At 41.1% G+C, this 17,457-nt stretch overlaps 1 protein-coding gene across 2 annotated transcripts in view; it reads left to right on the forward strand.

Annotated features, from left to right (window-relative positions):
* LOC134336834 (protein-glutamine gamma-glutamyltransferase 2-like) overlaps positions 1–17,457 on the forward strand; it is a 77,117-nt gene that overhangs the window by 24,869 nt on the left and 34,791 nt on the right. For both annotated transcript variants that reach the window (XM_063031385.1, XM_063031393.1), the window contains exons 4-6: positions 10,225–10,343; positions 12,832–12,960; positions 15,244–15,421. In XM_063031385.1, coding sequence (XP_062887455.1) covers positions 10,225–10,343; positions 12,832–12,960; positions 15,244–15,421 — 426 coding nt within the window. The remainder of the gene's footprint in view (positions 1–10,224; positions 10,344–12,831; positions 12,961–15,243; positions 15,422–17,457) is intronic.

The following is a 17,457-nucleotide window of genomic DNA, read 5'->3' on the forward strand; positions in this document are numbered from 1 at the left end:
TTATTCCTAGATCCATCTTTTCTATTGCATTCTTCAATGCCCTACCATTTACCATGTATGTCCTATTTTGATTAGTACTACCAAAATGCAGCACCTCACATTTATCAGCATTAAACTCCATCTGCCATCTTTCAGCCCATTCTTCTAACTGGCCTAAATTTCTCTGCAAGCTTTGAAAACCTACTTCATTATCCACAACTCCACCTATCTTAGTATCATCTGCATACTTATTCATCCAATTTACCACCCCATCATCCAGATCATTAATGTATACGACAAACAACATTGGACCCAGTACAGATCCCTGAGGCACACCACTAGTCACCGGCATCCAATCTGACAAACAGTTATCCACCACTACTCTCTGGCATCTTCCATTCAGCCACTGTTGAATCCATTTTACAACTTCAATATTAATACCTAACGACTGAACCTTCCTAACTAACCTTCTGTGTGGAACCTTGTCAAAGGCCTTATTGAAGTCCATATAGACAACATCCCCTGCTTTACCCTCATCAACTTCCCTAGTAACCTCTTCAAAAAGTTCAATAAGATCTGTCACACATGACCTTCCCCGCACAAGTCCATGTTGACTGTTCCTAATCAGACCCTGTCTATCCAGATGATTATATATACCATCTCTAAGAATACTTTCTATCAATTTACCCACCACTGACATCAAACTCACAGGCCGATAATTGCTAGGTTTACCCTTGGAACCCTTTTTAAACAATGGAACAACATGAGCAATACGCCAATCCTCCGGCACCATCACCATTTCTAATGACATTTGAAATATTTCTGTCAGAGTCACTGCTATTTCCACACTAAATTCCCTCAAGGCCCTAGGGAATATCCTAGGATATTCCCTAGGACCTGGAGACTTATCTACTTTTATATTCCTTAAAAGCACCAGCACTTCCTCTTCTTTAATCATCATAGTTTCTATAACTTCCCTACCTGTTTCCCTTATCTTACACAATTCAATATCCTTCTCCTTAGTGAATACGGAAGAAAAGAAATTGTTCAGAATCTCCCCCATCTCTTTTGGCTCCACACATAGCTGTCCACTCTGATTCTCTAAGGGACCAATTTTATCCCTCACTATCCTTTTGCTATTAATATAACTGTAGAAACCCTTGGCATTTATTTTCACTTTACTTGCCAAAGCAACCTCATATCTTCTTTTAGCTTTTCTAATTTCTTTCTTAAGATTCTTTTTACATTCTTTATATTTCTCAAGCACCTCATTTACTCCATGCTGCCTATATTTATTGTAGATATCTCTCTTTTTCCAAACCAAGTTTCCAATATCCCTTGAAAACCATGGCTCTCTCAAACTTTTAACCTTTCCTTTCAACCTAACAGGAATATAAAGATTCTGTACCCTCAAAATTTCACCTTTAAATGACCTCCATTTCTCTATTACATTCTTCCCATAAAACAAATTGTCCCAATCCACTCCTTCTAAATCCTTTCACATCTCCTCAGTTAACCTTTCTCCAATCAAAAATCTCAACCCTGGGTCCAGACCTATCCTTCTTCATAATTATATTGAAACTAATGGCATTGTGATCACTGGACCTGAAGTGCTCCCCAACACAAACCTCCGTCACCTGACCTATCTCATTCCCTAACAGGAGATCCAACACTGCCTCTTCTCTAGTTGGTACCTCTATGTATTGCTGCAAAAGACTATCCTGCACACATTTTACAAACTCCAAACCATCCAGCCCTTTTACAGTATGGGCTTCCCAGTTTATGTTTGGAAAATTAAAATCTCTCACAATCACAACCTTGTGCTTACTACAAATATCTGCTATCTCCTTACAAATTTGCTCCTCCAATTCTCGATCCCCATTTGGTGGTCTATAATACACCCCCATAAGTGTTACTACACCTTTCCCATTCCTCAATTTCACCCAAATAGCCTCCCTAGACGAGTCCACTAATCTATCCTGCCAGAGCACCGTCGTAATACTTCCTCTGACAAGCAATGCAACACCTCTCCCTCTTGTCCCTCTGATTCTATCACACCTGAAGCAATTAAATCCAGGAATGTTTAGTTGCCAATCACACCCTTCCTGTAACCATGTTTCACTAATAGCTACCACATCATACTTCCAGGTATCAATCTATTCTTTAAGCTCATCCACCTTTCTTACAATGCTCCTAGCATAAAAATAAATGCATTTAAGAAATTTTCCACTTCTTACTCTCTGTTTATCGCTAATGGTGCAAACAACTTTACTATTTTCTTTTTCTTCCTTCTCCCCTACATCTGTTCCTACACTCTGGTTCCCTGCCCCTCTTGTATCTGGTTTAAATCCACTGGAGCCTCTCTAGTAAACCTACCTGCAAGAATATTTGCCCCCCTCCAGTTCAGATGTAAACCGTCCTGCCGGAACAGATCCACCTTCCCTGGAAAACTGCCCAATTATCTATAAATCTGAAGCCTTCCCTCCTGCACCACGTCTTCAGCCACGTGTTGATCTGTGCTATCTTACTATTTCTAAACCCGCCAGCACGTGGCACTGGTAGCAATCCTGAGATTGCTATCCTGGAGGTCCTGTCCTTTAACTTGGTGCCTAACTCCCTAAACTCACCTTTCAGGACCTCCTCACTCTTCCTACCCACGTCATTGGTCCCTACATGGACCACGATATCTGGCTGCTCACCCTCCCTCTTGAGAATACTGAGAACTTGATCCAAGATATCGTGGCCCTTGGCACCAGGGAGGCAACAGACCATCTGGGATTCTCGATCTCTTCCACAGAACCTCTTCTCTGTCCCCCTAACTATCAAATCCCCTATCACTACTGCTCTCCTCTTTTCCCAGCTTCCCTTCAGAGTTGAGGGTCCCATCTCGGTGCCAGAGATGCAACCACTGCAACTTGTCCCTGGTAGGTCGTCCCCATCAACACTATCCAAAACGGTATACTCATTATTGATGGGAATGGACACAGGGGTGCTCTGCTCATTCTGTCTATTCCCCTTCCCTCTCCTGACAGTCACCCAGCTACCTGTTTCCTCACTCTTAGGGGTGACTATCTCCCTGTAACTCCTGTTTATTTCTGCCTCTGCCTCCTGAATGATCCGAAGTTCATTCAGTTCCAGATCCAGTTCCCTAACTCGGTTTGTCAGGAGCTGCAGCTGGATGCACCTTTCACAGGTGTTGTCATCAGGGACGATGGTGCTCGCCTTGACTTCCCACTTTCTGCAAATGGAGCACTCAACTGCCCTAACTGCTGCCTCCATTACCTACTCTTAAGGTAACTAGATTTATTGAAGGAACTTACCTGGCCTTACCCCACTTGGAGTGAAGCTCTTCCTCAGCCTCTGCTCACCGAAGCCTCAGGAGCCAAAGCCTTCTGACTGTCTCCCTCTACTCCGTCACCCGCTCCGTTACTTTGCTCTCTTTTAAACACACTCCTGCTGCCTCACAGTCCGCCTTCTTGAAAGATCATTACTAATGTCTCCACAGTCTATACCACTACCTCTTTCAGAACCCTAGGGTGCAGTTCATCCGGTCCGGGTGACTTAAGTACCCTCTGGACTTTTAGCTTTCTGAGCACCTTCTCCCTGGTAATAGTAACTGCACTCTCTTTTCTTCCCTCACACCCTTCAACATCTGGCACATTGCTAATGTCTTCTACAGAGAAGAATGATGCAAAATATTCATTTAGTTCACTTGCTATCTCCTTATCCCTGTTATAATTTCTCCGGCCTGTTTTTCTAGCAGTCCTATATCCACCCTCATCTCTCTCTTATTTTTTTATATACTGTACTTGAAAAAAACTTTTTCTCTCCACCTTGATATCGTTTGCTAGTTTGCTTTTGTATTTCATCTTTTCCATCCTAATGGTTTTTGTTTTTTTGTTGCTTTCTGTAGGTTTTTAAAAGCTTCCCAATCCTCTCTTTTCCTGCTAATTTTTGCTTTGGTGTATGCCCTCTCTTTTGCTTTTACATTAGTTTTGACTTCCTTTGTCAGCCATGGTTGTACTATTTTGCCATTTAAGTATTTCTTTGTTTTTGGAATACATCTATTCATACATCTTTCTAACTTATCCCCAGAAACTCACGCCATTGCTGCTCTGCTGTCATCCCTGCCAGCATCTTCTTCCAATTTACTTTGGCCAATTCCTCTCTCATACCACTGTAATTTCCTTTACTCCACTGCTACGTCAGACTTTACAATCTCCCTATCAAATTTTAAGTTGAACTCAATCATATTGTGATCACTGCCTCCTAAGGGCTTCTTTACCTTAAACTCCCTAATTGCCTTTGGTTCACTACATTACACCTAATCCAGTATAGTTGATCTCCTAGTAGGCTCAATGACAAACTACTCTTAAAAGCCATCTCATAGGCATTCAACAAATTCATTCTCTTGAGATCCTTTACTAATCTAGTTTTCCCAATCTACCTGCATGTTAAAATCTCTCATGACTATATTAACATTGCCCTTTTGACACACCTTTTCTATTTCCCGTTGTAATCTGTAGTCCACATCTCAGCTACTGTTTGGAGGTCTGTATCTAACTGCTATCAGGGTCCTTTTACCCTTGCAGTTTCTCAACTCAACCCACAAGGATTCAATATCTTCTGATCCTCTGTCACATCTTTCTAATGATTCTAGTTCTCTCAAAATTAATGCTAACATCGTGATTGCCTTCCTTACCATTGACTCAACCTGCAAATTATCTTTTCAGGAATCCTGCATGAGGGTGCCCAAGTCCCTTTGCACCTCAGATTATTGAATTTTCTCTCTACTTAGAAAATAATCTATGCTTTTATTTTTTCTATCAAAGTGAATGACCATACACTTCCTGACAATGTATTCCATCTACCACTTCTTTGCCCATTCTAATAATCTGTATAAGTCCTTCTTTAGCCTGTCTACTTCCTCAAAACTACCTCTCCCTCCAGCAACCTTCATACTGTCTGCCAGCTTGGCCACAAAGCCATCAATTCCGTCACCCAAATCATTGACATATAACATAAAAAAGAACTGGTCCCAACAAAGACCCCTGTGGAAAACCACTAATCATCAGCAGCCAATCAGAAAAGACTCCCTTTATTCCCACTCTTTGCCTCCTGTCAATCAACCAATGCTCTATCCATGCTGCTATTTTTCCTATAATACCATGGGCTTTTAACTTGTTAATAAGCATCATTTGTGGCACCTGGTCACAGGTCTTCTGAAAATCCAAGTACATAACATCCACCAACTCTCCTTTGTCTATCCTACATGTTATTTCTTTAAAGAATTCCAACAGATTTATCAGGCAATATTTCCCTCTACGGAAACAATGTTGACTATGGCCTATTTTATCATGTACCTCCAAGTACTCTGAAGCCACATCCTTAACAATCATCTCCAAAATCTTCCCAACTACAGAGGTCATACTAACTGGCCTATGATTTCCTTTCTTCTGCCTCTCTCCCTTCTTGAAGAGTGGAGTGACATTTACAATTTTCCAATCCTCCAGAACCATGCCAGAATTAATTGATTCTTGAAAGATCATTACTAATGCCTTCAGAATCACTTTAGTCACCTCCATCAGAACCCTGGGGTGCAGACCAGCCAATCCAGCTGACTTATCTCTGTTCAGATCCCAAGAACCTTCTCCCTAATAATGGTAACTTCACCTACACTTTTACCTCCTGACAGTCTCAAACTTCTGGCATACTGCTAGTGTCTTCCACAATGAAGACTGATCCAAAATACTTATTCAGTTCATCCTCCATTTCCTTGTCCCTCATTACTACTCTCCAGCATCTTTTTCCAGCTATCCAATATCTACACTCACCTCTTTTGCACTTTACGTATCTCAAAAAATTTTTGGTATCTGCTTTAATATTATTGGCTCGTTTACCTTTGTGACTATTCTTTTTCCAATTCCTTAACTTCCCAAAAATTTATGCTGTATTTTATGCCCTTTCAGGGTTTTATGTTGACTTTGACTTGTTAGCCACAGTTGTGTTATCTTGACTTTAAAATACTTCTTCCTCTATGGGATATGTGTATCCCGCACCTTGTGAATTCCAGCCATTGCTGCTCTGCTGTTATCCCATTATCCCTGCCAGTGTTCTTTTCCAATCAATTCTAGCCAACTCCTCTCTCATGCCTCTGTATCCCTTTATTACACTGTAATACTGACACATCTGACTTTAGGTCTTCCTTCTCAAATTGTATGGTAAATTTTATTATATTATGATCACTGGTCTCTAATGGTTCCTTCACCTTAAGCTGCATAGTCAATTACACAATAATCAATCTGGAATAGTTGGTCCCCTGGTAGGTTCAACCATAAGCTTATCTCAAAAGCCATTTCATAGGCATTCTAGAAATTCCCTCTCTTGGGATCCAGCATCAACCTGATTTTCCCAATCTACCTGAATAATGAAATCCCCCATGACTATCGTAATATTGCTATTTTGACATGCATTCTCTATCTCCCATTGTAATTTGTAGCCCACATCCTTATTACTGTTTGGGGGTTTGTATGTAACTCCCATTAGGAACTTTTTAACTTTGCAGTTCCCAGTTCTACCCACAGTGATTCTACACCTTCCAAACCTGTGTCACCTCTTTCTAATGATTTGATTTCATTTTCTACCAACAGCGCCACGCCATCCCGTCTGCCTACCTGCATATCCTTTCTTTTCTTTCTTTTTAAATCTTTTTATTGAATAAGTATACAAAAAGGTAAGCCATATAGGCACTAATACACTGTTAGAATATAATAAAATTACAGGAGATATTAATACATCCTTTCTATACAATGTGTCTCCGTGGACGTTAAGCTCACAACTATAATCTTCTTTCAGTTATGATTCAGTGATACCCGCAACATCATACATGCCAATCTCTATTTTTGCTACAAGTTCATCTACCTTATTCTAAATACTGTATGCATTCAAATATAACACCTTCAGTCCTGTATTCTCCCTCTTCGATTTTTGTCCACCTTTTTCATTGCAACTCACCCTGTTGACCGTAATTTTACCCTATCATCAGCCTCTCCTAACTGGCCATCTCACTACACACTGCCTCTGTCTGTAAACCAACTATCTCATCTTCAGACCTACCACTCAGGTTCCCATTCCCCTGATAAGTTAGTTCAAACCCTCCTGAACAGCTCTAGCAAACTTGCCTGCAAGGAGGTTGGACCCCCTCAGGTTCGGATGCAACCTGTCTCTTTTGTACAGTAGTTACTTCCCCAGAATAGATCCCAATGATCCAAAAAACTGAACCCCTGCTCCCTGCAACAGTTCTTCAGACAGGCATTGATCTGCCAAATCATCCTATTCTTACCCTCACTGGACAGCAATCCAGAGATTAGTACTCTGGAAGTCCTGTTTTTCAGCTTTGTTATTTGCATCATTTCATTTATTATCTGTATAATCTCCTCCTAACCGCACACCAGCTGAGATGGAAGTATGTTGCTGTTTCTTCCTTGTTTTTTTTTTTGGATCACAATACTAGATCTGCATACCTGCCCCCACCCCACACCTACTCAGCAGCACCAAGACAGCATTTTCACTGGAAGGACAAATCCTGTACAGATAATGAAGGGAATCGGACCCTGATCTAACAGTTGGCATTGTAAAGTGATTGAGCTAACCGCAACGCTATCAGGCTGCCCAAGATCCTGTCAGCTTCAGCTTTAAATATACCCAATACCTTGGCCTCCACAGCTGTCTGTGGTAATGAATTCCATAGATTCACCACCCTCTGGCTGAAGAAATTCCTCCTCATCTCCATTGTAAAGGGACATCTTTCTAATTTGTGGCTGGGCCCTCTAGTCCTAGACTCTCCCACTATGAGAAACGTCCCTTCCATTTCCACCCTTTCCAGGCCTTTCAATATTCAACAGGTTTCTATAAAATTCCCTCTCATTATTCTGAAGTGTAGCAGGTACAGGCCCAGAGCCATCAAATGCTCCTCATTTATTAATCCTGTCGTTCCCAGGACCATGCTTGTGAACTTCCTCTGGACCTTCTCCAAAGTCAGCACATCCTTTCTTCAATAAGACGTCCACAACTGCTCACAATGCTTGAAATGTGGTCTGACCAATGCCTTAAAAAAGCACTGCACACATGTATGCTTTCATATCTTAGTCCTTTCAAAATGAATGCTAACATTTCATTTTCTTTCCTTACTAACATTTCAACCTGCAAGTTAACCTTTAGGGAATCTTGCATGAGGACTCCCAAGTTGCTCTGCACCTCCGATTTCTGAATTTTCTCTCCGTTTAGATGATGACTTTAATCCTTCTACCAATGTGCATGACCGTATACTTCCCTACACTATATTCCATCCGCCACTATTTTGCCCTTTCTCCTCATCTATCCTTCTGCAGACTCCCTGCTTCCTCAGCATTACCTGCCCCTCCATCTATCTTTGTATCATCCACAAACTTGGCCACAAAGCCATCAATTTCATCCAAATCATTGACATATAACATGAAAAGAAGCAGTTCCAACATCAACCACTGCAGAGTACCACTAGTCACCAGCAGAAAACCAGAAAAGGCCCACTTTATTCACACTTTTTGTTTGCTGTCAGTCAGCCAGTCTTCTGTCTATGTTGGTATCTTTTCTGTAATACCATGGGCTTTTATCTTGTTTAATGGACTTATGTGCGGCACCTTCTGAAAAATCTAAGTGGATAACATCCACTGACTCCTTTGTCTATTCTGCCTTTTTATTTCCTCAAAGAATTTCAATAGATGTGCCAACCAAGATTTCCTTTTAAGGAAAACTGCCGACCATGCTGATTTGGAGGATGAGAGGTGATTTGATAGTGATACTTAAGATTATGAGAGGCATAGGCGGTGTGGAGAGCCAGTGCTTTTCTCCCAGAGATGTAACAGCCAATACCAGAGGACATCAGTGGAAGGAAGTGGGTATTGGTTACATCTCAGAGGAGGGGCCAGGCTATAGGTCCTCCTCTAACATTGGCTTCTTCTTCAAGTAGGGTTCGAGATTTAGGGGGGAAGTAAGAGAGAGTGTTTATTTTTAATAGACTGTATTAAGTGCCTGGAACACACAGCCCAGGGTGGAGTTAAAGGTTGATAGGGACACTTAAGAGACTCTTAGATGGACGCCATTAGCCACACCGGACTTCAAGGCGAGTGGTCTCAGGTTCGAATCCCGCTGGCTCCTTGCACACTTTCCATCCGTGCTGGGGGTTGAGCATCGAGCTAGCAACTCGCCCTTGTGAAAAAGCAAGATGAAAATGCTGAAGAAATGGCAAGATTGCCGCCCAGTGCACCACAAGGGGTGAAAAAGAACAGCAACAACAAGATAGGCACATGGGTGTAAAATAAAATGGAGGGTTAAGAGTCAAATAGGAGGGAATGTTAGTTTGATCTTGGAGTAGATTATGTAGATTGGCACATCATTGTCGGCTGAAGGGCCTATACTGTGCTCAACTGTTCTATGTTACTGTATCGAAATTAAGGCTTCTAAACTTGAAATGCTTTATGCACGTGACTAATCTGGAACGGTGAAGAGACATGGAGCCAAAGTGTCGAGGTCCCATCCCAAATCTTACTCAGTCACCTTGGATGTGGAATCATTGTGTTACAAATTATGAGCAAATTCTACAAATCCAATCCACTAATTTCCTTGATTTTTTTAACTCTTGAAATTTAGCTTCTCCCTAGAATATAGTATCTTTTTATTGATTTATTTTTAAATTTATTTAAAAATACACCCTAGTACAGGCCCTTCCAGTCTTTCGAGCCATGCAACCTAGCAACCCACCAATTTAACCCTAGCCTAATCACATGGACCAATTTATAACCTATTAAACCAATACATCTCTGGACTGCGGGACGAAACCAGAGTACCTGGAGGAAACTCGCAGGCACATGGGAAGGAACGTGCAAACCTGCTTACAGAGAATGCAGGAATTGTGCTCTGAAATCCAATAGGCCGAGCTGTAATAGCGTTGCACTGACTGCTGTGCTACCATGGTGCCATGCAGCAAATAAAGTCTTATTTTCAAAAGAGGGAGAGGATCAGTGAAATAATTTAGTATCTAAATGTGCAGAATGACTTGTAAGGTTTTTCAGTTCATGCAAGGTGACTGCTTATGATGCAGTGAATGGAGTGGGTGTTGCACTTTCTGGCGTGGAAGAGATTATACGGTACTTTATAATTTGCATATCCCTGTTGATGCTGCTATTGTGGGTTTTTTTTTCTTTTTAGAGGATGAAGTCTTCCTGAAAGACAATGAACAGCTAAAGGAGTATGTGCTAAATGAGCAAGGAATTATCTTTACCGGCTGCACCGATTATATTCAAAGCCTACCTTGGAACTATGGACAGGTGCTACTAAACTTTCTTTGCAAACTCATCTCCACTGCACTAATTCCTATAACAATGAGTTACAGTGTTAATTTTTAGGGCGAGTAAAGACTGCTTCCAATTTGATGATGTGGCATGCAATTTTCTTTGAACAAAGCAGGTATATGCAAAACCAAGCTGTTGACAATGTTAGTATTAGATTTCAACACCCATTCCAAACCACACTTTACGAGCATCTGCACAATCTCTGTGCCAATAAATAATTCACCTTTTCTAACCCGTAAACCAAGTTTTCAGCAATCTTGTACAGACTTCTTTGAAATAATAAAACCACAGACGGATAATTAGTTTTTGCTCAGCGTTATTCCCAGGAGCATTAGCACTATGCATGTTGTGTTGGGAGGTTAATGTGAGCCTTCGCCCTCCTTGTTGATGTGCCAGAACCTGGGTGTTGGTATCCTGATTCAACCCTTGCCCCTCACTAGTGTTCTTGCAGCACTGAATCACCTAGACTGCGGTACTGTATGCAGAGACTGTGAGAGCTGATGTTGGGCAGGCTGTGGTGAATGGTGCAGCTGCACGCAGGTTGGATATACTGAATTCAGAGCATTGCCGAGGAATAAAGGAGACTGCTAAGGTCCTGTGGTTTCTCTTATTACCTCGAGCTGGCTGTGACCGAAGCTGTTGCTCCCCCGCCCCCCCCCCTCCATTCTGGTTCATCACATGACTTCCTCCATGGTGGAAACTTCTCTATAATTTGAGCTTATAACCATAGTGAAAGGTTTAGAGAACTATTTTGAACACAACAGTTTCTGCAAGTGCTGGAAAACTAGAACAACACACGCAAGTTGCCGAGGAACTCAGCAAGTCGGGTAGCATTTAGCAGAATAAATGGTCAACGTTTCAGGCCAGGAGCCTTAACTAGAACTGTAAAGGAAGGGGGGAGGAATCCAGAATAAGAAGGTAGAGGAGGGGAAGAAGTAACTGGTGAGACCAGGTGAGAAGGAAGGAAGGTGGGTGGGAGAATGGGTTGAGGGGGATGAAGTAAGAAGCTGAGAGGAGAGAGGTTGAAGAGGTAAAGGGCTGAAGAAGGGAACTAATAGTAGAGGACAGTGGAGGAGGGGGAACTAGTGGGAGGTTTGGTCAGGAGTCTAAGCATCCACTCTGTGCTCAAAGGCCAACAATGCAGACATGGGACATATGTGGTCAGATGTTAGGCCGGAGAGCAGTTTGGATGAAGGCTGGTGGACCACCACCCCCCCCCCCCACCCCCAGCATCAGCGAACTGTTGACAGGTTCTGGAGTTGGAGTTCTATGCAGGAGGATGACTGAGGTCGAATGACTCTCTGGGTTCACAGATCGGTGACATTAAAGATCAAAGCCTAGTGTTCAGGGCCCTATCATTGACAATGCTGGATTTAAGGACAAGTGTTCAGTGATCCTGGGGTCAATGCTGAGTACCGAGGCCCAGGGATAAAATCGGAAGACTGGAAGCTGAGGCCCGTGGCCTGAACCTCTGTGTGTTTGCCGGGGAAGCTGAAGGCCTAATGTCTGTGACTCCAAGTCTACTGGAAGCTGAATCCGGCCAGTCCTGGAGATGGATGGTTGTGTATGTGCATGGCTGGGATGGAGGAATGGGGCTTGTTTTGCTGTTACTCTTGTTTTTGTTCCTTGTTGTGTTGAGTTTTATTGTACTCTGTGTTTTGTTTTGCTAAACATTGTGGGCATGCTATGTCAGCATTGGAATGTATGGTGAGACTTGCAGGCTGTCCCAGAACATCCTCAGGTCTGTTGGTTGTTAATGGAAATGACATATTTCATTGTATGTTTTGACATATTTGATAAATAAGTTTGGATCTTGAATCTTGAAATTTGGTCTCACCTGCTACCTGCCAGCTTGTACTCCTTCCTCTTCCCCAAACTGTCTTATTCTAGATATTTCCCCCTTCCTTTCCAATTCTGATGAAGAGTCTCGGCTTCAAATGTCAACTACTTATTCTCCTCCCTAGTGCTGCCTGACTTGCTGAGATCCCCGAGCACTTTTTGTGTGTTGCTTAGAGAACTATCAGCCATGCAGTTTCCCCTGTCTACCATCAGGTGCCACTTCTAGACAGTATAGTCATTTACTGGCCAGATGTAATTTAGCTAACTGAACTACCAGTCACATTCAACAATACAACAAGCATAAAGCAAATCTTTTTGCTAACGTATTAAGCAATTTATGGAGTGCTAATAGGGATCTGAATGTATGCATGAATAAGAAAAGCTGAATGTCACAGATAAACTTTTTAAAAACATAAAGCAAACAATTATTATGACACAATATTGATTTTGAAATATTTACTCAATTTAAAATCTTCAGACATATTGGTTTTGATGGATCAGCGAGTTTCTAAGCAGTTATAAAGAGCTTAAAACTACCTAGATCTCAACTAACAAAACATAATATTCTAAGTATATTTTACAGTTGTCACAAAGCTGATTCAAATAATAATCTGTTTATTTTTAGTTTGAAGAGGATATATTGGATATCTGTCTTAAGTTACTAAACAACAGCCCCAAGTATCTGAAAAATCCAGCAAAGGACATAATGCGTCGATCTTCTCCTGTTTACATATGTAGGACAGTGTCTGCTATGGTAAGAACAATAACGGTAATATCTTATCAATTCATTTGTTAGTAATCTTTTAATGTATCATTTACCAGCATAATCCAGCTAAATGATTCTCTAATTGTGTCTTTTTAAGTCTCAGTTTTAGTCCACCAGACTCTTTATGATGCAGTTACATTGGGAACTCATTTGACTTTCTTTGAGGATCAGGAGATATCTATAATTGAAATGTATCAGATATCCCAGCATGGCTGCCATAATACCAAAGCCCTTCCAGCTTGTATAATTTACTGTAAATATTTTTACTGCAAATATGTAAGTACATGGCTGTGTACTTGAAGAGTTATAACCTTGAGAGTTATGGATCAAATGCATGAGAAGGTGAGTGGCTCACACTTATACCACTGCTGGGAGGCACAATGAAGCTGAATCCTTCCTTCTGTCTCAAAGTGTTCTATGTGTATATAGAACAAAGAATAGTACAGCACAGTACAGGCCCTTCGGCCCACAATGTTGTGCCGACCCTTAAACCCTACCCCCCATATAACCCCCCCAACTTAAATTCCTCCATATACCTGTCTAGCAGTCTCTTAAACTTCACTAGTGTATCTGCCTCCACCACTGACTCAGGCAGTGCATTCCACGCACCAACCACTCTCTGAGTAAAAAACTTTCCTCTAATATCCCCCTTGAACTTCCCACCCCTTACCTTAAAGCCATGTCCTCTTGTACTGAGCAGTGAGTCCTGAGCTGCAAGTTGTTGCCTCAGGTGGGAGCTGACAGGACTTGCTTACATATTAACCAATTCTTCCATACTAAAGACCAGAAAACAGAACAGGAAGAAGTTGGGCGTACATTGGCACAGAGATCTGCCCTGAACCTACACACATTTACAGTTTGTATTCATGATGAAAAAGAAAAGAAGAAGTATAAGATCACAAACAAGGTGCTGGAAATCTGAGCAACACACACAAAATGCCAGAGGAACCCTGCAGGCCAAGCAGTATCTATGGTAAAAAGCACAGTCGATGTTTCGGGCCAAAACCTTTTGGCAGGATTGGAGAAAAATAGCTGTGGGGTAGACCTGAAAGATGTGGGGAGGATGTGTTTCCTGATCATATTAAGGAAATCTAGAATCCATATTGTGTGGAAGACAGAGTCCCAAAGGACAGATAATTTGAATGCAGGCAAAGAAACTGGCTGAAGCAGAACATCTGTTTCGAGGTCTGTCTGGGAGGAGATTCCCAAACACCTAGGGGTTCAGGAATATACTCAAAAAACTCGCTGATAAATATAACATCCTTACTGACTCTGAGAGAGGTCAATCTCAGTTGGAAGTTACTGAACAAGTACAGACTTTTAAAGACATACTGGGTCTTGCTGTATTGATAAGTGAGTGAATTAACATACCAATACAGCAAAAAAATAGGAACGTGAATGGTAAGATGATCATTATTGTAAATGGGTTAGATTGCAAAAATGAGGAAATATTGGCAAGATTGGCCAGGCCTTTGAGACATACTTTAAGGATTATGTGCATTTTTGAACTTCTAGTACCTGAGCATGTATCTATTTTCTGTACATCATCTTATTTTTAATCCATTAAATTGGCCCTGCTGAGTAAAATTACTCTGTAGTTACCTGGAAGACTGACAGATGATCTTACCGAGACATTAAGGGTTCAAGAAGAACTGTCACTGTAGATACTGAGAGGGTGTTTCCTCATGCTGAAGATTCTGGAGCAAGAGAGGACATAGCATTAAGTTAGGGATTGAGGCCACTGAAGACTGGCATGAAAAAACATTCCTTGACATTTGGAAATCTTTAGAACTCTCTATCTTGGGAGAATTATCACTGAGTAAATTCTAGATTGAAATTGAGGCATTTTTGAACTCCAAGAGGATCAAATAATAAAATGACTTGTGGCATTGGAACAACTATCATCTACTTGAATAGTGGAACAGGCTTAAGGCCTACTCATTTTTTAAGATCTTATGGCCTTAAATCCTTCAACCTTGTTTGGGATTTTCCTGGTCAATTGCATATGTGGAGTTAATTATTATGGAAAACAGCTGATCGCAGTTTGAACCACATTATCCAGCTAACACTCTTTCTAGTGGAATAAAAATGTAATTTATTTCAGAAAGGCTGTAAAAGCCCAACACAAATGAAAAACAGAAAATGCTTATAATAATTCATTTTTCAATGTAATTTATCCAAGAGGTTTTACTCATTGATTCCTTTACTATATTTGTCAATTTTGCGGATGTTATGACATTGCAAGGATGCCAATACAATGATACCTTACAGGTGAATTGCAATGATGACAATGGAATACTTTTTGGCAAATGGGATAATCCTTATACTGATGGAGTATATCCAGGAAAATGGAATGGAAGTGTTGCTATTCTCCGACAATGGAACAACAGTGGCTGTCAGCCGGTTTGCTATGGACAGTGTTGGGTCTTTGCAGCTGTGGCCTGCGCAGGTACTTGGGATTCAGATTTTATATTAACATTACATTATGACTTATTGAGTATGTTTCTAAATATTTGGAGTATATTTGCATAATCTGAACCACAATGGAATATACTTTAATATAGATTGAAACTTAGTTATTAAGACTTGTGTTATGTAAATTATATTAGTTTTATTACTAGAAATTGGAAGCATTTCATTTGTACTTTGCCCAGTTTCATATTTTGTTCCTCCTTTTGCCATTTCCTCCTTTATCATGTGAATAATTGCTTATTGTTCATATCTGCATGGACTTGCTATTGAAAACAATATATTTTTTAGTTTTTAAAAATTTTATTTTATTGAGATACAGCACGGAATAGGCCCTCTGGCCCTTCAAGTTGTGCCATCCAATTTAACATTAGCCTAATAACGGGACGTTTTATAATGACCAATTACCCTACCAGCTGGTACGCCTTTGAACTGTGGGAGGAAACCGCAGCTCCTGGAGGAAATCCTGTGTGGTCACAAGGAGAACGTGCAAACTCCTTACAGACAGTGGTGGGAATTGAACTGGGGTTGCTGGTACTGTAAATCACTGTGCTACCATGCCATCTTACATACTGTTGTGTGTGCAGAGAGATCTAACCAAGTGTGTCTATTCAAGGGCGTTTTATAGACCATCTCTTGAATTTCCTTTTCTCACTCAGACCTCTGTCTTGGGGCTCCTACTCTCTTCCACGTGATGCCCAACTCTAGCTTGTGAAACAGCATCTTATCTTCAGGTTCAAAGTTTCAAAGATTCAGAGTATCTTTATTATCAAAGTATGTATTCAGAATAAAACTGAGATTCATCCTTCCACTGACAGCCATAAAACAAAGAAACAGCAAGAAAACATCAAACACCCACTGCGCAAAAAAAGAACAAATTACACCAGCGTCAAAAAGCAAACGAACAACACGTAGAATATCAAACATCAAGCCAGGAGTACAGTAGTATTCAGTTTAGTTCAGTTCAGCGACATGCTGCTAGACCACTGCAGGCTACAGGACTGTTCTTCACCGAAGCGCCCCAGTCTGCATCAAACTGCTGGAAATCAGCAAAAAAAAGAGTAGCCAGAATCCAGGAATACATGCAAATTAACTTCAGAGTCCCCCAAAATGAGTCCGCATCCTTGCTGATCAATCCTTGCAATGTGGCTCCCAGGACTCACGTATTTTTCTCCGACAGCAGCTAGCGAGAGGGAGAGGAAGGCCGGTCAAATACAGGCAGATGGTGTTGAATACCCGCTTGACCTCTGCTCTTGTCCCTCGTCGACTTCAACCTTGCTCGATGCCTCTATCGGAGAGAAGCTATGGAGTCGACAATGGGTTCGTACCCTGTCTCCAGGCAGTAGGCTCTGTCCCAAACCTCATCGAATTCCCTCAGAGATGGCAAGGTACCAGATTGCTCAATCGGCCCAAAAGCACACCATCAAACTGTAAATCACAGGTTCCAATCACAAACAGCTCAATAGAAGAGAAAAAAAGAAGCGTATTTGAATGAAGAAGTAGTAAAAGAAAGTAGTTTTGTTAACTGGTTGTCTTTGGTCACTTTGTTTGCTGGTGCCATCTTGAAGCATATATTGTTATATTCAGAATTGAATATAGCAATTTCTGATAACCAGCATTTCCTGTTTGTGTCAAAATTGGTAGTCAACAAATTCAGGGTCACTTACCTGTATCCTTAACTCAGTTTTTCTCTTTCCACATATCATGTCTGATCTGTTGGATATTTCTAGCCTTCTCTCTTGCTTCAGCTTTCCTGCTTTGTTCTGAATTTTGAAGTTCCAACGTGGTCTTTTGTTTCTCTCAACTCTCTGACTGATAGCACTGAATGTTGCCTGAACAGACTTGTTTATTAAATTCCTCCCTCTTATCTGCAACTTTGAATACATTTATTTTCAAAGTCAAGTTTATTGAGAAGTGCAATCGAAAACTTGCTTGCTGCAGCATCACTGGCACATAACATCAGATAAGCAGCGTTCAGAAATAAAGCATAAACATAAATTATACACAATTCTTCTT

The sequence above is a fragment of the Mobula hypostoma genome, chromosome 2 (genome assembly GCF_963921235.1).
Source record: "Mobula hypostoma chromosome 2, sMobHyp1.1, whole genome shotgun sequence".
Classification (NCBI taxonomy): domain Eukaryota; kingdom Metazoa; phylum Chordata; class Chondrichthyes; order Myliobatiformes; family Myliobatidae; genus Mobula; species Mobula hypostoma.